This window comes from Fukomys damarensis, unplaced genomic scaffold (assembly GCF_012274545.1).
Source record: "Fukomys damarensis isolate Sample0158 unplaced genomic scaffold, DMR_v1.0_HiC HiC_scaffold_28, whole genome shotgun sequence".
Taxonomy (NCBI): Eukaryota; Metazoa; Chordata; class Mammalia; order Rodentia; family Bathyergidae; genus Fukomys; species Fukomys damarensis.
The window spans coordinates 36,169,568-36,194,279 of record NW_022900940.1 but is presented as its reverse complement, the minus strand read 5'-3'; the positions used below and the strand labels follow the sequence as shown (position 1 = coordinate 36,194,279).

General features: G+C 46.0%; 1 protein-coding gene across 1 annotated transcript in view; it reads left to right on the top strand.

Moving 5' to 3' along the window:
- Positions 1–24,712, top strand: part of Galnt15 (polypeptide N-acetylgalactosaminyltransferase 15) — a 192,091-nt gene that overhangs the window by 157,426 nt on the left and 9,953 nt on the right. Inside the window, exons 16-20 of the mRNA XM_033756961.1 lie at positions 8,587–8,753; positions 11,402–11,606; positions 18,210–18,377; positions 20,382–20,499; positions 22,031–22,225. Of these exons, the coding sequence (XP_033612852.1) occupies positions 8,587–8,753; positions 11,402–11,606; positions 18,210–18,377; positions 20,382–20,499; positions 22,031–22,225 (853 nt within the window). The remainder of the gene's footprint in view (positions 1–8,586; positions 8,754–11,401; positions 11,607–18,209; positions 18,378–20,381; positions 20,500–22,030; positions 22,226–24,712) is intronic.

Genomic DNA, 24,712 nt, shown 5'->3' with positions numbered 1-24,712 from the left:
TGTTGGAGTTTGAAGCTTATTAGGTGATGTGATCTTACCAAGGAAAGAAAAGCAGGGAGGAAGGGGAACAGTGAGGCAAAACTGGAGGAGGCAGGCGGTGGGACATTCGCGATGCAGCTGTTTGGAGGGCCTTCCCGACATCCAGTGTTCTGCCCTTGTAAACTTACCTAGTACTGTCTTGCTGTTACTGACCACTTCCCCCTCTCAGTCTGTGGTTGGGGGCCAACCTCACCTGGGCCCTCCTCCAAAATGCACACCTTCAGGCCCCATCCCAACCTGCTGGTTGCTTGTTGTCATTTAACAAGATCCTGGTGATTCAGGTATACAGCGGAGAGGCACCAGGCTACCTCTTGGCTTCTGCTGCCCACCCTTAGGTCGGTGCGTGGATTTAATCTGCTGTCAGCTGTGGGCCCCTCTGTACGTCCTAAGACAGAGGAACTGAAAAGTTCCAGTCTTCGGGGAAGGCTGGCCCTGGTAGGTGGGGTGTTACTCCAGACACTTCTAGGCCTCTGGTCAGTGTTCAGACTGATGAATCTCATTTGGAGCCTGTCTGTGGTCCAGAGCTAGAAGCCAGGATGGTCTGGAGCCCCTTCATAGCAAACTGGGGGATATCAGAGAACCCCCACAAAGAAGAGGGACTGCATGCCCCTTTCATGGCCTGTGTCCACTAGGGACGAATAGCAGACTGGGAGCAACAGCCTAAGCCATAAACTCTGGATCTTTCTATACTTCAGTCTCACCCGTGAGCTACTGTTTCCACCCCTCTATTGGCTCATCTCCAAGGCTGTGTCCCAGCCCCTACCTTCCATACCTGACCCAGGAGTTGGTACTTCCAAGATGAGTCCTAGAAGCTAGACAGGCTGGACTCAACGATCTGATTTTCTCATAATGAGGGAAAGTGGTTCCATGCTGTTACTTTTTTTTTTAATATTGACAACCAGTCTATACACCCTTGAGAAAGGAATGGTATCTTCCTTCATTTATTGGACAAATATTCATGTAACAATTATTACAAGTAAGGCGAATGGGGTGTACTGGGGAGTATAAACAAGCAACCAGGCTGTTACAATTGTAGGATCAGGGCCGAGACACACAAGCCCACCAGAGTGGGGAGCCTTTGCTTATTTGGTGGGGCCTGGGAATCGGTACCCTAAGACAGCTTTGGAAAAGTCAAATGATACCTTTGTACTCTGGCCAGGTGAGGGGAAGTGCAGGGAGTATTAGAGCTACAGCCTGGCCCTCTGGTTGCAGTGCTGTGACTCAACCTTTTCAAAGTGTCATCCAAGTGTGTCTCCCAAGCTACCAGGGAGCCCCGGAGCAGCACAGAGACAGAGTGTGCATCTGTGTACAGACCAAGACCTCAGACTCCGCTGATCTCGACCCATGAACATACAAAGTTAACGTGCATGCAAATGCTCTTTGGGGCCAGGATCATGTCATGTAATCCAGGCCACATCCCTGGGCCAGAAAAAGTACCAGCATCCTCTGTTGGCTAAGCAGGAAGGTAAACAATAAGGCCAGAATACGAACCTGGATTGATTTGATACCAAAGCCTTCCCTCTCTGTTGCCCCTCAGATGAACCAGTGAGGTTGGGGGTGGACTCTGGACACTTAAGTGACACGTACAAAAGGTGATAGTAAACTATTCACTCTATATCTAGTTGGAGCACAACAAAACTAGCCCCGGTATTTAAGACTAGGTAACATGCATTTCTTTCTGGAGCCTCTGTGTGGCTTAAGTGGTCATGTGGGGAGATTATTTACAAAATCCAAAAGCCTTTGTTATCTACTATCTCATTGATTCACCCAGCAATGCTGGGGTGTAGATATAAGCAGGAGTTTTTCACAGCCCGCTTGACCTACAGAATCTGAGGGGCTGAGAGGTGAAGTGACTCCTTTGCCCTGAGGCCTCTTACCTGGATCACCTACTCCTTGCTTATTTGTTTGCTGACTGATCTACCTTATTCCTGCAAAGAATCTGAAGTGGCTTAGAAAAGATTTACCATAAGATAGAAAATTGCTATTACTGTAATTAGTAGTCAAAGTAAAGAAAAATATATTCAAAATGTCTTTCCTTCGGTTCCTGGTGCAGGAAAGAAGCCTGCCAGGAATACCTAACCAGAGAGGGTGAATGAGAGTAAAGACACAGAGATAATTTTGAAAGGGCTCCAGGGGGCTCTTGCCTCTAGTGGACAAAGAGCCCTAAGTATCTGGCTCACCTCACTTTTTTTTTTTTTTTTTCAGTTTTTTGAGACAGGGTCTCACTATGTAGTTGAGACTGACCTGGAACTCACTGTGTAGCCCAGGCTGGTCTCGAACTCATAACGATCCTCCTGCCTCAGCCTTTCAAGTGCTACGATTACAGGTGTGCGCCACCACACCCGGCTCACCTCACTTTTATTCAACATAGGCAAGGGAGCAAGCAATTTGGTTAATGGAAAATTCATCTGTTACTCATTATTTGCAAAGTGCACCCAGGTCAGTATTTTTCTAAACTGGACCTCAGCTATTGTTAACATCTCTGGAATGTGCAATGTTCCAGTGTGCCAGCACGTTGTCAAAGGAGGCTCAGCTGGCTGCTTCCTCCTTCATGTCCACAGGTAAGGCCCGCTGGGCCTCAATCCTTGTGTCTAATTTCCCACACCTGGAACATGCCAAGCCCCTTGCAACACCTGGACCTTAGCAGAGGCCTGCCAGGAAGGCCATGCCCAGCCAGATCCCTTGACTGTGTCTTTTGGGTCTTGGCTTTGATTTCACTCCCCCCTCCTGCCTATCTCCTTCTGATGCTCACTACAATTGTTGAAGAGGGATTTGGTAATCCGCTTAATGAGATATAAGCTTCATGATATCAGGGACTCTCTTGGTTTGGGTTACTTTCAAAGCAGACCCCGGAGCAAGGATTTGTTTTGCAGGGACCATAGGAAGCCCTGGTAAAGCTGGGAAGGTGGGGCAGAGGATGGTAGGTGAGCATCACATGGTGTGTTTTTAGGCAGTTGCTTCAGCCACTGAGGCCTGCTGAGGATGCAGGGAGACAGTTGAACACACATCTCAGTGTTGTCAGCCTCAGCATTTAGGGTAGAGTGTGCTGGGTGTTAACAAACTAAGTCTGAAAGAGAGAAGGAAGTGCCTGTGATGAAAGAGGCATCTCACCCCAGGATTGGTCAGGAGAAGCTGTCAGATGTCACAGAACAGTGGCCATAAGTCACAACCTGTGACCCATTTCTTTGGTCGCACCATTAAAATCAAATAGGGCCAGGGATTTGGCTCAGTGGTTCCGCTGCCTGCCTCGCAAGCACAAGGGCCCGAGTTCAATCCCCGGTACCAAACAAACATTGGATTGGGGACCAACATTTAAAAATCATGGGATTTCACATAAACAATTCAGCTTTTCTGAAAACCAAGGAGACCTGGCAAAACTTGGCTGAATTCCTGCCTGGTGACATCAGCTGCTCCTTTCAAGTGGGCCATTGTGGTTTGTAGCTGTCTCCTTGACTCCCTGCCCACTCTGCAGACATTTGAGTTTGTGCTCCCTCCACAATGGGAAAAGGATTCGAATACCAAGGAGGGGTTGGCCTAGATCAACAAAATAAAATGGAAACCACTAAAGCCACACATGTGAACAGGGGGCTTAGTGGCCTTTGCTCCCCATGGCTACCTGAATGACACAAAATTATTTCACTGCCAGGCTAGGATTCTAGAGAGAGTAAGTCTACAGCTTGGGCTGTAGTCTCTTGGCTTCCTTTGACTGTGACCCTATGTGGTAGACATTATAGCCATGTTGCGCGACACCAAAAGGTATGTGGCATGGGTGTTCACTGAGAATTACGCCTACTAGGGTGAGGCAGTGCAACATCCCAGTGGTGGGGATGAGGATTAAATGACATAGAGCATGGGAAAATTCTACCATTGTACCCAGGACGCCCGACCAATTCCTCCGTGTTGAAGGATAGTCTGTGTTGAAGGACAATCCCAGGCACGTTTAGACAGCAGCAGAAGTCAGTTGGCACTCACACTGAGCTGAACAAGGACAATAGCTTTCAGCTGCTGGAAGCTTGCTGTGGGTAAAGCACACAACCCAGTTCTCTGCTTATGGAATCTTCATGTAGCCCTCTAAGGTCACTCTACCTGCTATCCTCATTGTGTAAGTGAGGCCTAGAGAGGTATCCAGCCCCGTGAGAGGCTTGCAATAACTAAGCTTTTGTTGATCGCTTAGAGTGAGCTTACCATGGGCAAAGTACTTCACATGCACGAACTCATTTGATCCTTCCAATAACCCCATTTGACAGGGGAGGTTAAGTACGAGGAGTCAAAGGCATTGCAGGAAATCAGAATTAATTACCAAAGACAAAATTGAGCCTGTGCCTCCGGAAATTGTTGAAAGGGAGGATAGTTCTCAGATTATATCACTTGCGAATGGCACAAGTGCAGATCCAGGATTTGAACCCCATGGGCCAAGATTGGCCTCTGCCCCGTTTGACATATACCTGTTTCCTAAGACACCCTAAACTAACCCGGCTTGGGAGCCAGGTGAATGGAGTTGTGATTTGGCTGCTGTCGTGGGAATCATAATGACACAACCTCCTCCTTTACTCTGTGGCCACCCAACCCCATGGGCAGGGACAGGGCTTAACCGGTTGCCATCCCTGTGCAGCTTCATGCTGCCCATGGCTGATGAGGCCCATCCCTGCGGTGATGACCATGAGCCTGCATATTCATGAACTCTCTTCTGCAGGGTCTGGGAGCCGCACAGGCCCCACCTCCCAGAGGCTCTGCCTTTCAAAAAGAAGTAATCATCAGTCTGTGACTGCTGGCTTCTCTTAAGAGCATCTCTAGCAGGCCCTGAGACACAAGGCCTTGTCAGCCTTCTGATTATAGTGTTTAGTTGTGCACTGCAGAGCACAACTGAAAGGGTGGCAGCTGCAGGCCCAGGTCACTCAGAGTCCTCCCCTGAAAACATCAGATTAATCCATGGCTATTTCCAGCTCTGCTCTCCTGATGCTTCCGCAATTGCCTGGAGAGGTGGCCCAAAGAAGTCTGTGTCCTGAAGGCTGTGTGAGCTTCCTCCCTGGGAGAGGGGGATGGTCATCTCTGAGCTGCCGCAGGACAGCCACCTCCACAGCATGGCTACCTGTCCCCCTCTGCTTCCTAAGAGCTTTCACGGGCACTTGGGGCCCTGAAAAGCCCTTCGCAGCCTGTTGGGTCTGTCCCAGCCATGTGCTTACTTCTCGCTCTCTATGAAAACACAGTTACATCTCTTCATAAGACCCAGAAAATTCAGGTTCCAGAGGAGTCTATGAAATGCTCTTTGAAATATCTGCTCTCCCGATTTTCCATCTACCAGAAAAAGGACCCAAAACAATCAAGAACATCAAATTTCCAGTCTGGAAGAGCCTTAGAGCTGCCTCTTCTAGTAAGGAAGGATTTGTCTATTCATAATGGCAGCAAACACAGTGCTTTTCCTAATGTTTTATAAACGTCGTCTAACCTTCACAAGTGGTCCTAGAGTGTGTGTTGTTATTCCCATCCCAAGGAAACCAAGGTAAATGAGTTGCCCAGATCATTTTTATAGCTGGCAAGTGGCAGAGTTCCAGCATCTCCAACCTGAACTGCCAGGCCAGACTCCTCCTCTGCAGAGAATATTTCAAGAGGCCAAAGAGAAGTCATGGCCACCGACTATTCAGCAAAGCAGGATGCTCTCCTATCTCTGTGCAGGAAGTCTGGTTTAACAGAGCTAGAGTTTGAATAAGAATTTTTTTTTTTTGAAGGAGTGAGTCCCTATTACATGCCAGATGCTAAGCACTTAGTCAGACTTATTCCTCACAAAAGCTCTGAAGGGGCCAATGTTGGCCTTCCTGGCATGCACAGGAGGAAACCCAAATATGAAAGTAGGTTGGCAGGCATCCCACACTGTAGAGTAGTTGTCTAAAGATAGTGGTAGTTTAGCAAGATGATCACGGATGCCATATTTGTTTTAATTACATCTTATCTTTTTCCAATATGGCAAGGAAATGGTCACGGCCTATTGGGTGCTTATTATTATTCCTCGACTCTCACAACAGGCCCAAAAGATAAATATTATTGTCCATATTTTTCAAACGAGGAAACCGATATTACCAAAGGGAACAAAACTCAGGAAGCAACACAGTAAAGATTCAAATATGCCAGATTCCAAAGTCCAAGTCCTTTTGACCACTTTATTATAAGGATATACACGTGTATTTATCTTATTTCCAAGTCTCACATTCTATGGACTGAAACTGAGAATAGGGAGGGGTACGCTCTATTAAATACCCTCACAGGAGTTCCAGATCTGGGCTTCTCTGTCCCCAAACCCTTTTCCCGACTTAGAAAATAGATGCCCAAGTAATAGTGTGGGTTTTCCATACCCACTGAATCTACTGATGCAAGCTACCGGTCTCAATCCTAGGACCCCTGGATTTGCCATTACCCACGGCCGCAAAGGAAGAGAAGACGGCACGAAGGACTCTCTGCTTTTGAGCAGTCCTGTGCATCTCTGAGGACGGAGGAGAGATTCTGAAAATCTCGTGGATTGGAGGAGGAACACTCAGGCAGGGGATGGGGCAGTGAGAGAATCAGCAAAGATTGTCACGTGCTGCAGGGGCTCTCCCTTACCTTCCTAAGCTTTACAGGTTTGCTGGTCCCACTTTGGACACATTATTTCAGTAGCTCTGAACTCATACTGTCAAAGTTCATAACTGTGTTTGTCTTAAGGATGGTTCTAAGGACCTGTCATCTACTTAGGGACTTTTCCCCCACTAAAATCCATAGGAACAGCTTCAAAAAATTAGTGTTAGTTGTAAAAACTAGTAAAATCCAAGCAATGGTATTGAACAATGTCAGATTCCACGATGTTCTTTCTGTTCATTGTTGGTGGTTTTGTAAGAGATCATTGGGAGAAGCTGGGGGAAGGAAGCAAGGGAATTTTTTATGATTCCTGCCCCTCTTGTGAGTCTTTTACTGTTTCAAAATGCAAGTTTATAAGTTGAAAGCTGAAATATTTTTAAAAGCAACCTGATATGTAACTTCTCTGCTAGTGATAAGTCTGTTGTAGAATATACCTTCCATTTTACTTTAGCTACCGAGACTCTCAGAATAAAATCTGAAATTCATTCTAGAAATACTTTGGCTGTATTGCCTTATATATTTATGTTCTTTCTCTAAATGCTGACTTTCTACTCTTACTTATATTTCCTGGATTCTGAATTTTCCTCCTTATTTTTATTGTTTTATTATTTTTATATAATTCTTACGAGCAACTTCAAGTCCTTTATGGAAAGAAACAGTATAAAAATATATAAACTAACAAAATAATTAGCTAATTTATGAGGTGTCTACCCATGCTTTTTATGCATCTAGGAATGGCTTCCTACTATTTAAAAGTGTTTCCTAGCACTAGTGGTCCCCCCTACACAGGACTCTTCCCGAGAGTCGCCTCAGGTCTCCGGTGCTTTGAGAGACCTCAGTCCCGGAGAGTGTGGTACCAGGCAGGGTGAACTCACCCAGTGAGCCCCATGGTGGACACTGTCCCTCACCCAGGGCCAGCCTTAGTCCGGCAGGCACTCTGCCTGTAGTTCTACCTTCATAAATGCCTTTAAGTACTGCAAGTTTGAGGTCTTGAGGTACCCCTCTTTCTAGGTCCTATAGCAGCTGTGACCCAGGAAGAAGTGTTTTGGGAAGGCACCTTCTGTGAACCTCTCTGCCTATGAGATTGTTGTGACACTTCACTCAGCAGCAGTAGACGGGCTCAGACTCCCCACAAACCTGAAGCAAAGCCCATGCCAAGCATCTCCCAAAGCGAGAGGGTTCAGAGCGGACAGCACCATACACCCCCTCCCCCGCATGTTTCCAGTCCCAGCCCACTAAGCGGAAAGTACAGGAAGGCACTGAAGATAGAATAGCCAGCTCTAGCACTCCTCAGTGACTTTGCCTCCTTTCTTAGCCTTAGCTCCTTCATCCGGAAATGGAGGGTAGGTAGCCCAATCCACAGACTTCTTATAGGGTGAACTTGCAGTAATATGTTCAGATGGGTCTATTGTGTTGTTAATACTACAAATGTTTAAACTTGGTCTCTTCTTTAATACTACTACTAATAATAGACTAACATTCATTGTGCACCAGATATTGTGTTAGGTGGTAGGAATACACAAATCATTGCTGTCCTGCCTTTGAATGGATTAAGATTAATGCTCAGGGATAGTTAACAATGAGCATGAGCCTGTGCAAGCCTCACAGTAGCCTCGTGATGCTGGTTCGTTTTGTTCTTACAGGTGAGGGCAGTCATCTGCTGAGAGTAGGGGCCGATGTGTGGTGCCCTCAGCTGCAAGGGGAGGAGTGTGGACGGCCTGTGGCAGAGGAGCTCTGCAGATGTGAGGGTGGAGCTAGTGGACCTCACACCGGTAGGCGTGTAGGGATCTCTCTCCTTGGAAATCTGCAGAAATCGAGGACAGCTTCCGGATACGGAGGGGTGGGTTGACTGGAGCAGCCCCTCTGCCCGGGGGTGAGTTAGAGGATGCTGAGTACTCCTTGTAGTCCTTTCCTCACAGCTCTCTGGGTCTCTTTCTGCAGGTGTCTTCAGCAGCAGCCTGAGGACAGCCTGCCCACCGCCAGCGTCATCCTCTGTTTCCACGATGAGGCCTGGTCCACCCTCCTGAGGACAGTGCACAGCATCCTTAACACAGCACCCAGGGCCTTCCTGAAGGAAGTCGTCCTTGTGGACGACCTCAGCCAGCAAGGTAGCTATGGCTGTCCTTTGGGCTCCCTGGGGTGGGCCTAGGCCCCTGGGGGTGTCAGGTTCATGCTAAAATGGGGGTTTGGAACCTATTTGAGGAAAGGTTCCCTCAGGAGTGTAGGGAGTAGAGCTTCTGGTCCGGAAGTGAGCTGCCTCGGATATCCTCAGCTCCCCGCTGGCCCTGCCAGTTATCTGGATCCCAGGCCCAGAGGCTAAGCTGCTGCCTCCTGTCCAGCTCTCCTTGTGCCCCTCACCATTAGGCTGGCTCTCCAGACAGTGGCCCCACATTTCCCACAGAGAAAGGGGTGGTACTGGCTCCGTGTGGCCCTAGGTCACTTCTCTCGGACCCAGAGCTCAGACAAAGGCCAAGACAGACGCTGTTCTCATTTACTCCTCATGGCCACACTGAGTGCAGAGCTCGCCGACCTCACTTTACACGAGACACAAAGCTGCCGCCAGGTGTCTAGAGCCACCTCAAGCTGCTGTCCGCTGTGGTCACGACAGTGCGGCATAGTCGTCATGGTGAGCTTCCAGTTACTCATCTCAGTAATAACTTCCACATTCAATTGCTAAATGAGGAGATGCATGGGACTCCTAGCCCATCATAGGGTCTGGCAAACGGAATTCATCACTATTGCTGTTTTCTGGGAGGAACGGGTCTAGGATCATACCAGCTACTGAGCACTCTACTCCAAGTCATGTGGTCTTTCTTGCTTCAAAAACTCTGAGAAGATCAAACCACCCTTACAGTCTAGCAGTTCTTTTTGATCTCCCCCGGAAGCCTGTAGGTTGGCAGTATTGAACTAGTATGGCAGCTCCACACAGCATCAGAGACCCAGCTCCTCTGTTTTCTATTTAGCCATGCTAATAGCATAGTTCGGCCTCCTAATCACAATGGGGCAGCTCTACCTCTGGACATTGCACCCACAATCCTGAAGGCAAAGAGTGAGAGAGGATAGGCAGAGGCCAGTTAAGTTTGTTGTTTTAGGGGGAAAATATTAGTTAAAACAAGAGTTTCCCAGAATCCTCTCATTTATTGTCTTTCTACCAAAGCATCTACCAGCCGAAAGAGTGTCTTGGGAGGTGTACACTTTGAGCTGCTCTGAACACAATCAAAGTTCTGTGAGAGAAGTGGAAGGGAGAATATTCATTCTCCCTTGGAGAAGTTGATTAGCAGTGTTCAATTCAGTGAACTCATAAAGGGCTGGTTCTCAGATGTGCAGATTCAGAAATTTTAATTGCTTGACTAACAGAGGCTTCTGTCTAGGGAGTAGAACGGGACTAACGACTTAGCAGAAAAGTAATTATAAGGTAGTAAAGCAGCACACTTTACCCCTGAGAGATGTGACAGCCATGAAGTGGGGATCTGTGTAGCCAAGGAGCTATGGATCCTTGCGTCCACTGCTCTGGACATGCAGAAAGCCTGTGATGCTCAGAAGGACGCTCTCGGGGAAGGAGGGCCAGGAGTCTGGAGGGGGCTCCTGGGTGAGGATGACAGCCTCTTCCCCTACTTGCATCTGCCTAGAGATCCAGCTCTCAAAGCAACCCAGCCACATGTGTTCTTTTTTGTTTTGTTTTGTTTTTTTGAGACAGGGTCTCACTATGTAGTTGAGACTGACCTGGAACCCATTATGTGTCCCAGGCTGGTCTCAAACTCACAGTGATCCTCCTGCCTCAGCCTGCCGAGTGCTGGGATTACAGGCATGCGCCACCACGCCCAGCTAAAGTCACATTTGGTCACAGTTAAGACCACCTCTGGGTTGGGACACTGGGGCAAATTCTCACTGTTTGCTCAGTTCTACTCAATACACGTGTTGAGTCCCAGCTGCAGCCAGGCCCTGCACTAGGGGTTGGAGCAGCAGAGATACATGAGGTACCCTCCTCACCCTTGGGGAGATCTTAGTGGGCTGGAGCTCCCCATTTCCAAGCATCTGTGGAAGCCTCTGCTTCTTCCCTCCCACTGGCTTGTTCCTGTTAGCGTGTGAGTGCTACCGCCACGCACATGCACATGCATGCACACACACAGTTAGGTTTTTCCTGTTTGGAGCATAAGACCTAATAATCATCTTTCATCCTTTGCATCACCTTCTCCTTCAGAGCCTTCATCTCCCTTGCCCTCTGGAACCAGTCTTCCTAAAACACTACAGATTCTTGGTCTCAGATTTTAGCACCCCCCACTTCCTCCCTACAACTCTTTGCCTTACAGGCTCACCTTCCCACTGCAATGTGACCCCTTCCACCAGCACCTCACTGACTTACCAGCAGCCAAATTTAATGTCCTCTCTGCCTTTAACTTCCTTGAACACTGTTTTATCTTGGGTTCGCTGGAAGCAGAGCTTGAGACAGGGATTCAGGAGCGTACTACATTTTTAGGGGACATATTCTCTCTCACTGAGAGAACATGAGCAAGCTTTATCCTCTCGTAGTTCTGCACAATCTCTCCTGGGTTCAAGTGGGCAGCACTGTGACCTATCCAAGCTAAGGAAGCATCTTATCTCTTAGCAAAATCCCTACTGTAATAATGCATTTGAATTTTGGGACCCTTGTGCTCACCATGCGTTCTAAGAGAAACAGTGACCCTGGTGATAATCATCACAATCCCATTGGCTACGGCATCTGTGACTCCATTGACCATAACTCTGTCAATTCCAGGACAACTCAAATCTGCTCTCAGCGAATATGTGGCCCAGCTGGAGGGTGTGAAGTTGCTTAGGAGCACTAAGCGGCTGGGTGCCATCAGGGCCCGGATGCTGGGTGCCACCAGGGCCACAGGAGATGTGTTGGTCTTCATGGATGCCCACTGTGAGTGCCACCCTGGCTGGCTGGAGCCCCTACTCAGCAGAATAGCCGGTGACAGGTAACTCTCCTCTCCCAGGGTCTGCAGAGCAAGGGTGGGACTGGGAGAAATAGTTTCTTGGTTCAACCACTCACACAGCAGAACAGTCTCTACCGTTGGAAAAAAGTGCCGGGGTCTCCATCCTTAAAGTCTTATTGGTTACCTTGAAGTTTCAGATGCCTTATAAGAAACCCAGGAAATTAGAGTTAGAAGAGAGGTTACAGGTTCTTCTGTCCATCCATCTTTTCTACCATAGAGTAGATATGGAGGCCTGGAGAACAGTTTCTATGAAGTTGCAAAAACTTGAAATCCTATTAAGTTGCATGGAAGTGTAGCACTGTACCATGTCATCATTGCCCTTGACGTCCGTTCAGTAATTTTAATAGGATTGTAACATAAACTGAGAGTGAGGAGATTAAAGTACCCTTGCTATAGACTTATTGATCCATAAAAAGAAAACATTAGAGTGAGCACTAAAGTTTCATCAAGGGCCAGCATTCTTTGCTTCTCTGGTGTATGCAGGGAGTTTCTGATTTCCACCTAAAGCCAGGCCGGAGAGGTCTGCACTGCACATCATGCAGTTTAAATTTTTCTTTGACCATTTCTCTCCTTTCCCTGTTGCAATGTCATTTTCTTTCCTATTTCCTTGCTCAACTAAAAATTTTCCCTGAACATGTACTGTCATCTATTACCTTCGATCTAAATATCCCACTTTGGAAAGCCAAGGCTTGGTGGTTGGCCCACCTTGGCCCACCTTGGCCCACCTTGGCCCACCTTGGGTATAGCCCTTGGGACTCGAGTAGGCCTATTACCAATGGGACCTCAGTAAACTATTGATGGTGTCCAGGCTGGTAGGGTTGATGCTAGAACACAGCCATATGACATCTAACCTTGCACTTCTACCCATGGTAAAAATGTATTGTCTCATTTGAACTTGGGAATTGTCATACACATAAGAAAAAATTTATGAACTTCATTTGAAGGGATCTTGGAGGTATGGGAGTTAGCAGACTGCTGAATGGGAGAAATCTCAAATGACATATAGAAAATTAATAGTTTTCCAACAATTTCCAGTGGTTCAAGAACAGTCAGAATTCTAAGTAAAACCAAGACAGGTAGATCTGTTTTGATCAGTTCTGTGACAAATTACTCCCTACTCTTGGCTCACATCTTATAAGAAATGGCTGGATACATAGATTCAGCACCAGCCCTAGGACAAGAAAATGCGCAAACTCTACAAGGCTGCCATCTTTGATCCTTTTTCACATAAAGGGGTCATGCATCACTATAGGCAGACTCTACAACTGTCTTGAGCACTCACCATTTAATTCCCTTTGTAGAATCACAGATGGATGGCTCTCACGGGGACTTGGAGGTCATTTTGTCCGACTTCATGATGTCACCATTACCCCTGAGTTCCAGGGATGATGAAGAGACCCCCTCAGGGTCGCTGCCTACTGGTATTCTACGCTTGCTTCACATTTAGCAACTGGCAGTTCACGTTACTAAGTCTTATGTAAGGGTAGCCCTAGGAGACTTCTTTCAGATGCATTCTCCAGTGTCCCCTGCCCCTGCTGTGAGGTAGGTAGCTCAGGCAGGTATTTTGCTCCTATTTCTGACAGGAAAGAAACAGAAGCTCCTAGTTGAAACAACACGTAAGGGCACACAGAGACTAACGGGTGGTTGAATCAGGCTTTCTCACTCTAAGTCCAATGCTCTTTTTACTGTGCACAAAAAACATTTGAACACTGAGAAATTTGGTCAGGAAGAAGCGTTCAGTCGTCCCCACCTTCCATCCAGTGAGGGAACATCTGCTGAAGCAGCAGGTCCTTCATGTGTGCTTCTCACACTGGCGCAGTTTCACAGATCTGGAGGCTCCTCGCTCTAGGATAAAGGGAAGTCAGTGTCTGCTATAACTAAAGGCAGCTCCCTGAGAAGCCTTCAGTGATTAGGAAGAAATTCTAACGTCCCCTGCTCTCCCATCCGTCCCATTTCCAAGCCTTTCTCCTCATTCTCTCTCCCTCTCACACCTTCTCTTCTTCCCTCTCTTTCCCTTCCTCCTCCCCCCTCTTCACCTTCTCTCTGTCTGTCTGTCTGTCTCTCTGTCTTTCACAGACATGCATATCCACATTGGGCCTTTGATCCTGATGCCTTCCTGGCTTGGCTTCCCCTGAGCATCTGCTCTCCTCTGTTTTCTGACCATCTTTTCATCCCCACAACTTCCTTCGTGGCTTCCTGGCCCGCTTCATTTTCTCTGGCCCCCTGTGTCAAGCTCGTAGGCCTTGGCAGGCAGGACCTGAAAGAAAAGGTACCTGCCTGGGATCTGAGTTCTTTCTCATCTCTGTCCTCCCCATATGGCAACGCCCTGGGTGCTGCAGCATGAGAAGGAGATGTCCCCTTTATGCTTTGCCCTGCTTCCCCTGGGACCTGGCCCAGATGGCTCTTCTGGACCTCCTGAGTCAGCTGACCCCAGGGAAAGCAAAACCCTAAGAGCTGTTGGTATGACTGCTGATACTGCTGCTCTCTGAGAGAGAAAAGGAAACCCAGCTTCCTCGGAGGCTCCTGCTCAGAGCTGTACTATCACCAGGAAAGGACCCAGTGCCTGAAAAAGAGGAAAATCTGAAAAACTTTCCTTAAAAAGGTGCAATGGGAGTGGTGAATGAACTGTGTGATAAACCACTAATCAGCTATTTCAAAGAGCCGTGTCAGAGAATTCAGAGCCTGGTTACTGGCCTCGGTGCCCTGACCTTTCCTGTGGGATAGGACAGGTCTACCCTTGGCCATGTAGCAGCATTGAATTCTTCTTTTTGGTACCAGAGATCTAACTCAGGACCTTGTGCTTGTGAGGCAGGTGCAGAGCCACTGAGCTAAATCCATGGCCTTGTTTGAGTTTTTTTGGTCCTTCTCACCCTTTACTCCTATTCCTCAGAGAACTTATCATAATGTTTACTTTATTAAAATAAGACATCTTAATGCTAAATGCCAGAAATTATGAATATGCAAATTTAAAAGGTCTATAATATTAGAGATGATCTCTAAGGTGGAGCAGGGCACAATCCCCACAACTACACATAGCAACCCTAGACAAAGTTCTTCCATGAGCAGTTGGTTTTAGGGCAGTGCTGGGAATTGCTATGGCCAGAATCAAATGTAACAATAAGAAAAATCAAGAGCATCTGTCACACCCAGCTCCCAGTGTCTGCTACTTCTGGTTCCCAGGCCAAGCAGTAGCAGTCAGACCTCTAGAAAAATGAAGGCTGCAGAAGAAAGAGATCTGTTTTAGTAGGGGCTGAGTGACAACATCCTCTTGAGAGGCTCGCAGATTGTCTCCCGACTGCAGACTAGACTGGTCCCTATCTGAGGGACACTGAAACCTTAGGTCACCCAGTGCTCAGCCCGGGCTGATCCTGCTTAATAGGGAGAAGCAGGGAGAGGCAGGAAACAGAGCTTTTCCTTCCTCTCTGACTTTTAAGGTCTGAGAATCCCCTGTTTGGCATGTGTCCGAGTGAGTAGCAGAGTGTGTGTGTGTGTGTGTGACTGTGTGCTAAGGAGTTTGCTCCCTTGAACTCAGCAGCTTCCTCTGTGTCTCGTGCCCCAAGGAAGCTCTCCAGCGCTCCTCTTCCTTCATTCCTTCATACCCCTCAGAGAATGAGTTGTCTCATTTGTCCTTGGAAAAGTCAGTACCAGTTCTAGGGTCACAGAAACTCTGGGAAGAGAGAATTCAGGCCCTTCCTCATTTTGGCATAAGAACCCTTCCACAGACACCAGGAATATTCCCAAGCTTTCAAAACGGTGTTTGTACAGCGGACCTTGAGGAATATCCAGGCCTAGGAAAAATAAAGACAGGGTAAAGTAGAGCTTTTCTTTATTGTGGTGAAAGATTTGGTTAGAGAAGTCAAAACTACAGTTAGCCTTTGACTATCTGGACAGCGGTGTATTGGTTAATCTCATTTACTTCATTTAACTAGTCTTCATTGACAGCTGCACTGACTGCCTCTGTATGTCTTCTGAAACCTGACATTTGACTTCCCAGAACCTGGAAGGCTTCCCAGAGCATCAGCCTTGTACCTGAATGGGAGTTCAAACTGTTCACAAGTGAGAGAAAGAAGGAGTGACCAGACTCCTGGTTCCTTCCAAATCAAACAGGGCAGCTATGCTTTGCTTTAAGTGAATTCCAAGAACATCAGACACATTTGTAGGTACAGAAATGAAGCTAAATATAATACTGTGAATTTAAAAATTTTGAGTAACTACCCTTCTTGAGTCACTGGACTGCAGTTACTCATTTTGCCCTGATTAAGCAGCCACTATGGCCCATGGGAATAAAACCAAAACAGGAAACATCTCTCCCTTCATTCACAAAGCTCTATTCTTCATTTCTATCCAAAACATACTCAAGGAGGCTCAAGACTAATCAGTATACACCCACTCAAAAGAGAGAAAAAGGGAAATTCCACAAAGGAAAAGATGTTGTTGGGGGTAATGCAGCTATAATGAACTTTATCTATGACTCTGAGCTTCCAGAAATACCAAAAAAGAAGAGATGGATTTTAGAGTTTTCACTTACTGATAAAATGTATACACACCTTTGTCAAGCACAAAGGTCTAGGGAAAACCAATTGTGTGAATGCTTGAATGTGATTTTCTTTCTTGTCCTCTTATAATTGATGAAGACAGCACAAATTTTTTATGCAATTCTTCAAAATCCAGCCACATGGTTCCCTTGCCTCTTTATTCTGAAATTCTACAGCATGCTTTGTAAATAGTCAAATGATTCCATCTCCCCAGTTTTTTCCCCACTAAGTGGAGATTTAGGAGGGGATTTGGGTGCCTCCTTTCTCCTTCATTCTTGCTTCAATTTTCTTAGGTCAACGTGGGTACTGCAAAATACATGAGACCTGGAGGGATCGAGTTCCCCTTGCCTTCCAGTAGAACAAAGTAAAGAGGACAAGAAAAATACTTCAGTATCTTCTCTCTAACTATAGATTTCAGGACTCCCCACATAAAGCAGGTCATTGGCTCTTGGGACCGTCCTGGCCCTCTCTACTTGATGTAGGCTTGCTTCAGCCCTGGCTATCTTCAAGATGCATGGAACAGAGATGGAGACCAATGTGTGCAGTGCTCCTTTCAGGAATCTCACTTCTCTAAGAGTGGTACCCTCAGCGACCCCTCAGTTCAGGGTAAATCCAGTCCATAGCACAGATTTCTGCAGTTACTGCTATAAGGGGCTAGAATAAAAATGTGATTGAGACATTGAGCAGCTTCTGAGGATACACGAGGGATAACTTGCTTCATCGATGGCTAAAGTTTCAAACCTGGGCCAATTTTCCACTCACTGTCTCTGAGAACATCCTGCAAAGGCTATTCAAAAAAATCAGAATAAAACATAATCTCCAACAGCAGCAGGAAATGAGCAAATAAACCTAGATTCAGAACTTTGTTGTTTTTCTTTTTTGGACACCTTGCGCTCACATAGAAATGCATCAACCAGCTATACCTCTTGTGCTTGGCAAGCCTGACTTCTTAAACCAATCAAGTTTTGTGATACAGGGAGGAATAGGAAACAGACCTTAGAATCGAAATCCATACACTGTATGACATTGTGCACAGTGTTTTTGGATCTGGGTGTTTGAGCATTTTCCTCAGTATCCATATCAAGCTTCTATGGTTTCACTTGATTCTCAAAGAGATCAAAAACCTCAAGAGAAATTAAAATGAAACAGGAGGATCACAAGTTTAAGGCCAGCTTGGGCTCCAGAGTGAGACCTGTCTCAAAAAAGATGGACATCAAGACTTGTCATGTAGAGGTACAAGATCCCAACAACGAATGTAACTGTACTGTATCCCTAAAATGTACCAATAAACTCAATTAAAGCTCAAAAAAATTTTTATAAAAGATGGACGGATGGATAGATAGACAGACAGACAGATAGATAGATAGATAGAAAGAACAAATAAACAAATAGAGTTTAGGAGCCATAGTCCTAGAGTATTACAGCTGAGGAAGACCTATGTGGGAAGTAGTTTAAACTTCCACATTACAAATAAGGAAACTGGGGTCCAGAAAGGTATAACTGGTATCTCAAGGTCACACAGCTCCTTGGTAGCAGGGCTGAACCTAGAACCCCCACTTCTTTGCCTCTCATGGTGTCAAGAGATTTTTAAAGAAAGAAAGGAGCAGGTATTCTCTTTAGTGAAAAGGGCCCCAGTTCCTTGCAGAGAAATATAATTTCTAGGACAGTGATAACACTACAAAAATATGTGACAAGCTACATGTTTAATTTAAAAGTTAATCGTCACATTACAAAATAACAAGGAGATGAAATTAGTTTTAATAATATATTTTAGTAAACCCAGTATATCCAGAATATCATTTGAACATGCATCCGATATAAAAAAATCATTGTTTTTTTTTTTTTACAGCCTTCATTCATACAAAGTCTTCTAAGCTCAGTTTGTATTTTACACTTATACTACATCCTAATTCAAGCAAACCATGTTGTAGGTGTCCAACAGGTATGAGTGGCTGGTGGCTGCCATGTTGAACATCACGTGCATACATTTTCTCTTCACGCCCCAGCAGCTGAAAGACGTGGTATCCCTTGATTTCTCTTTTCTTCCCAGGAGCCGTGTGGTATCTCCGGTCATAGACGTGATTGACTGGAAGACTTTCCAATATTATCCTTCCAAGGAGCTGCAGCGTGGGGTATTGGACTGGAAACTGGATTTCTTCTGGGAACCTTTGCCAGAGCATGAGAGGAAGGCCCTGCAGTCCCCCGTCAGCCCCTTCAGGTGAGCCTTTGGCGCCACACTTTGCTCACGTGTTCCTGAGTCTGTGTCTCGGTTTCCTCATCAGTGAGTCGACAGTAATAATAGTACTTACTTCGTAGGACTGTTGTGAAAATTGAAAGCATGAATATACGAATAGCATTAAGAGGACTCCAGGCTCTCGGGGCTGGGTGTTGCTCTCTTTGTTAGGTCAGTAAAACCAGTGGAGTTTTTCTAGCTTCAGTGGAGGCCCCATTGTGGGAAAGAGGAAAAAGCTGAGCCAGACCCTGGCCCAGCTCTCTCAGCAGGTAACAGTGGTAATTCTCTGGCCACAGGTTTGCTCAGCAAAAAGGAAGAATTTAGCTGGGTGAATGCTAGGGGACTAGAAGTCTCAAAATGCATCCATTTTTATTGGTCACTTGTCACATACTTGGTTTTTGGACGGCTATGTAAGTAACTGTTCTAGATACCTTTTGTCAACTAACAAACCACCTCAGACTTAGTGAAGAAAAATTAAACAGTTATTAAGTTCTCAACTTCCATTGGTCATGGACTCTGAGAGGTCCCAGCAGGGCTGGTTGTCTCCGTCTCCAAAGTATCGGGGGCATGTGCAGATTCACTGTGTTCCCCAACATCTTAAGCTAATGAGAAGTAGATCCAGAGTTAAAACTGTGTCTACCAGGTCCTTTCCCTCTAGGCTGTATTGTATTATCTGTTATCCAAAAATTACAAAACTAAAGAGCTCGGAAAAGCAAGCAGTTGTTTCATAATTCATTAGGTAGAAGATGCTATCCTGAACTGACACAGGCATCTACTCAGCCTTCATTTATTTCACTTACTGTGAAAGTTCATGTTTCACTGAACAGAGTTTGACTAAAGAGTGCTGCCCAGACCCTCCCCAGGTCGATATGTAGTGGATGATGTAGGCACCTTTTTAGAATTCAGAATTCAAAAAACATACTGGCCCCATAAGTTTCAGAGAAGGAATAGTGAACCTGCAACCCCAAAACATAGTGAGCATTTAAAATGCGACGTGCACAATGTTGTGCACTTTTTATAAATTATTTTTAATCCCTGCAAAACCAACTGTAAAACATTTTATTCCAACTGGAGATGAGGAAACAGAGCTCAGAGAACCAGAGAAGTTATGTATCTCACCCGAGATCTTACAAATGCTGAGTGGCACAGGTAGAGATTTTGTCAACTAATCATTGTAATATGGATTTTCAGTGTTCTAGTATAACACTGATATCTAGTATAACATTGATATTTCTAATAACCTAAAGGCCTTGTTAATGGAATACTATTTCATTGCTAATTTTTATATTTTCACTCTGAGTCACTTATGTCTTAAAATATATCCAGAGTTTGGCTGCATTAAAATTTGTCTCTGCATGAAGGTACTGTCAGAAGACTTTTTGGCTGCATCTTTCTCTATAAAAGGCCTTTCTGAGGGAAATTATTTTCATCCTAATTTCCTTATTCAGGGTTTCTATTTAGCTTTGCTTATAAGTCGCGTGTATTTCCACCAGGATAGATGGAGACCAATCTATTTCCAGAGTCCCTGGTGGACCAATCTTAGAATTGCAGAGGGAGGGAATGACCAGTTGTTAAGCAGAAGAGGGTGAGGGAAGAGAGAGGAGGAAGCGTCTTGACTGTGTCCTGTTGCCTGGCCTGGCACTACCTCCTTAGAGTGTCTTATGTTGACCAAGGTCCTCCTCCCAAACATCTCTCCAGAAACACTGGAGCCACAGGGTCTGGGAGTGCTGAGAGTAGACCCTTTGCCCTCTCTGCAGGAGCAATGCCTGAGCAGAGGGTAAAAGGAGCCAGGTAACCTTAGCTCTCTTTTCACGAAACACTTTCTGACATCATTGCTTTGCTCCAATCTTGCAGTTAAAGATGTTGAGATCCATCTGAGCCCACCCTCTCAACCACTGGAGCCCCCACCTAGGAAGCCCCCAGCCCCCCACTGTGCCTGCCATACTTCACATTCTGAACTGCAGTCTCTTGCCCATCTTCTCTGTCCAGGAGCCCAGTGGTACCTGGAGAGGTGGTGGCCGTGGATAGACATTACTTCCAAAACAGCGGAGCATATGACCCTCTCATGTCACTGAAGGGTGGAGAAAACCTCGAACTATCCTTCAAGGTATGTCCCGAACCAAGGAAGGATATAGGTGGGGTCTGTGGAACAAAGTGTGTAGTCACAGCTTGGAAGCAACCAAAAAACACTATGGTCAGAAATACTATGAGTAGGGGCTGAGACTGTGGGTAAATCATAGTCATCACAGACAGGTGGGTCACACATCCCATTAATCCCCCTCTTCCATCTCTGTTGTGTTCTACCTTGATTTTACTCTCATTGTGCCTCAAGAATTTTACTTCCAAAATGTGCTGTTAGGCAGAGAGCAGGGGTACATGCCTATAGTCCCAGCAGCACTTGGGAGGCTGAGGGAGGATTGTGAGTTCAAGGCCAGCCTCACCTACAGACTCAAAGAAAGGGCCTGTCTCAAAGAATGGAAGGGAGGGAGGAAGAAAGGAAAAGAAGGGTGAACCTGTCATGAGAAAAGGGCATATTATCAGCCTTGTAAACCTTAGTGCAGAAATTCCAAAGCTTCTCAAGCATTCTCTGGTCCTAGTACCCTTAGTTAGCATCTCAGTAATTTTTTAACATCCACAGGCCAAATACAAAGCTATCTTGTGTATTCAGTAATTTAGCCCAAACCAATTAATAAATATTTATCCTAACAACTTAGCATGTGCAGGGCATTGCTGTGTTTTTGAACCTTGGAATTAGATTGGACACCCACCACTCCCATCTTCTGTTCCACACTGATTTTAGCATGATACTTGCTTTTCATCACAGCAGTCGCCAAAACCCTAACCCAGCAAAGACATCCATCCTCAAAAGTGCTGAGATCTATCTATCTAATGTTGAAGTATGAATGACATCAAGCTTTTGCTTGGTACAGTGTCCAACACATATCACTGTTTCAAAAAATCAAAAATATCCTTTGAGTTCTCTGAGGTGCCCTAGGGCACCTTGGCCAGAGTTTGAGAACCCTAGCCTTGGTGTCTTTTAATTCGTGGGCTGCCTTTCTTAGAGTGGTTTTCATTTTAGCCTCTGTCCCAGATGTGGACCAAAAAATCTTCCTGCCAAATGAAGGCCAAGCATTTGTTGAGTGGAAAAGATCATTAGAGAGTAGGGGGGATCCTTGAAGTCACGAAGGCTCCTAAGGAAGGGTTCACTTTCATCTCCACCAGAGGCAGCTCATGCAGCTCTGAGTACACAGCATGAGGCGTCACAAGCTTTTAGAAAGTCCCTCAGCACCGAGGCACCTTTGTCCCCAGGGAATCGCTCTCTGGGGAGTGGGGATATGAATCCCCTGTGGGTGGTTCCTCTCTCTAAGCGCTGGATCTGCACGTGCGTTTCAAAGGTGGCACATTTAGGTAGATCCATGGATGTACTCGTCACCCCTCAGTATAAATGCCCCATTCTTCCCACCTTGCCATTCCCCTGTCCAAACCCCCAGTTCCGAAAGCTCCACCCTCAAGACTCTAATGACCGTGACCATTTTGTGCTTGTGATTTCCTGTGCCAGCCTTCATGAACAGGGTCCTTTCCTTCCAGTTGTTCTGGGGAGTAGAGGTAGAGTTGTTTACCTTCTCTCTTCATGGCAGGCCTGGCTCTGTGGTGGCTCCGTTGAAATCATCCCCTGCTCTCGGGTGGGGCATGTCTACGGAAATCAGGATGCACATGTCCCCCTTGACCAGGAGGCCACTCTGCAGAACAAGGTCCGCATTGCTGAGACTTGGCTGGGGCCATTCAAAGAAATTTTCTACAGGCACAGCCCAGAGGCCTTCACCTTGAGCAAGGTAAGGAGAGAGCCAGATGGAGGTTTCTGTGCCCATTGTAAGGTCACCAGCTGGAAACTGGATAAGGGAGGACACCTGTCCTGCCTGGAAGAAAAATAGAAGCTTCTAGCTTGAACTTCCTTAAGTCATCCCCTCTCAAGTGGTTGCTAAGCATTGAAACATCATCGCTGACCTTGGCCTAGAACTCACTCGTGAATATAGATTGGAATCTATGGGATGCAGCCCTCTGCCCTGGGTCTGGAGGAGAGACAGGACATGGATAAACAGTGGGGTGGGTCCCCAAATGCCCTTTCTTCTCGATCAAAGTGCTCATGGCTATGGGATTACCTAAGACACCAAACAAATATAAATATAAAATAAATATAGAGGCTAAAATAGCCACAGAGAAATTAAACTTCTAAATCTGTAATTAAATATCCACAAAATGCATCATCAGCGCTTATGGAAAGACACATAAAGGCTATGTTTGCTATGTTGCAAGTGGAGGCTCCAAAGGTAAGATTCCTAGGACCCACAGCGGTCCCTCTTTCCAGCCAGTGCTGCTGGGTATGAGCTGGATGTGAGGTCACATGTCATGAGGCTGGGCCAATTAGAGGAGTGACATGCCATGCCCCATAACAAGCCTTTTCCTGGGTGCAGGGAAGTCTGACAGGGGACTGCCTTCCTCCTTGGTCCTCAGAGTTTGCTCCCTCCCACCTAGTCCACATCCTTCTCTTCAGCAGAATGACCTCCAAGACCTGAAGTGTTTGGGTTCCTGGAACTCCAAGCTTGTTTCGTTAACTGGAGAAAAATATACAAAGGTCTCAGTTCGTGCCTAAGGGCTAGACAGGCTAAGAACTTTCTTCATTCCCAGAGGATAAAATTATCTGGGTTTAAATATTGGCTTTTCAGATATATGACTTTGAAGTTACTTAATTACTCAGTACTTCTTCCTCACTTGCTGAGCATTCCCAGTATTGTTAGGATGATTTAATAAGTTAACATATCCAAAACACTTAGAAGAGTGCGGAGCACTGGGTAAACCCTGCCTGGCTGTTTGCTACTAAGAGTCAACTAAGCACCTGCGTTGGGTCAGGCCCTGGGTGGGTCCTGCAGGGGATGCTGAACCACGGTGAATGTCATCAGGTGTCTGTGGGGCAGGAGCTCCCCAAGGGGGAACAGTGTCCACGAAGATGAGAGGGATATACCCTAGATGGGACCACGGAGGGACACTTTCTCAGAGGAGGTAATGTTTGAACGATGGCTGCACAGGTTCAACTAACATCCCAGGAGAAGTTAAGGAAAGAATCTGTCCACTAAAAATCAAACAAGAGCTTAGCTCCCAGTTGGCAAGGTCAGCTCCCATTGGGTAACAGGAAGCTGTGACATTCTACCAAGTCCTACGGAAGTCCACGGAGCTGCTCTGGCTTTTAATTTCTTTCCTTTCTTTTGGCTAAAGCATTGTTTTGTTTCCTGGAATGTCAATTCAGTATTTGCTTTTTACTTTCAGAGGACACTTGCTCAATGTTTATACAGACTTCATTTCTAAAGAACTCTTAAAGAAGAATCAAATATAGCATAGCTTCTGATGAACTGAGCTAACCGTCTGGCGGACAGGCTCACTGGGACATAGTATGCTGGTTCTACCCAGTGTAGCTCAACAGCATGTAATTTATCTGCAAACTTTCAACCTTCTCCACACAGAGTTGTTGGTGCAGTTAAAAGTGCCTGTGAATATGCACTTGGTCCCAGGCAATTTCAGAAATTGGGAACTGCGATAATGCCAGCTGTTTTACAGCCTGACCAGCCTGCGTTTGAGAAAATTCCATGTGCTTATCTAGTTGGTGATTAGGAGATCTAAATGGTACTTGTTTGTGTTCATCCAAGCCTTTCATTCTATGAAATAAAAAACTGAGGCCCCATAGGATGGGGCCAAAGAAAAGCAGGGAAAGAGCCAGCAATAGACCTAGAAGCAGAACTAACCCAGCTAGTTTATATTCTGCCTCTCAGCTCCCCGACAGCTGGAAACACGAATCCTCAAGTTTCACACCTCTCCTTTCTGGGCATCGCTGGTAAAACATCTTTCCTCTGTAGTTCTGACTTTGTCAGGAGGCAGCGATGTGTTTTTGGCACATAAATAGTTCTCAATAAGTGTTTCAGAGATGTACAAGCTCAGCAAAGGCAGGGAGAGTAATTACCCTGCTTACTGTTAAAATCTCTATTGTTTGAGTCAATCCCAGGTACATAGGAGGTGCTCCATAAATATTCACTTATGGAACAAGTAGATGATACAAAAATGATTAAACTGAAGCCAAGTGTTGGTTCTTACCATCAGAAGCTAGTGACTCTGAGAAAGTAGTTTAGGATACAATTAAATGAAATGTGAAAGGGTACTTTGGAGGATGTAAAGCACCAACTAGATATTAGGCTTAAGAAAATGGCACCTTTACTAGTAATAGGAAGATATTTATCTCCCCTCTCTCTCTCTCTCACACACACACATACACA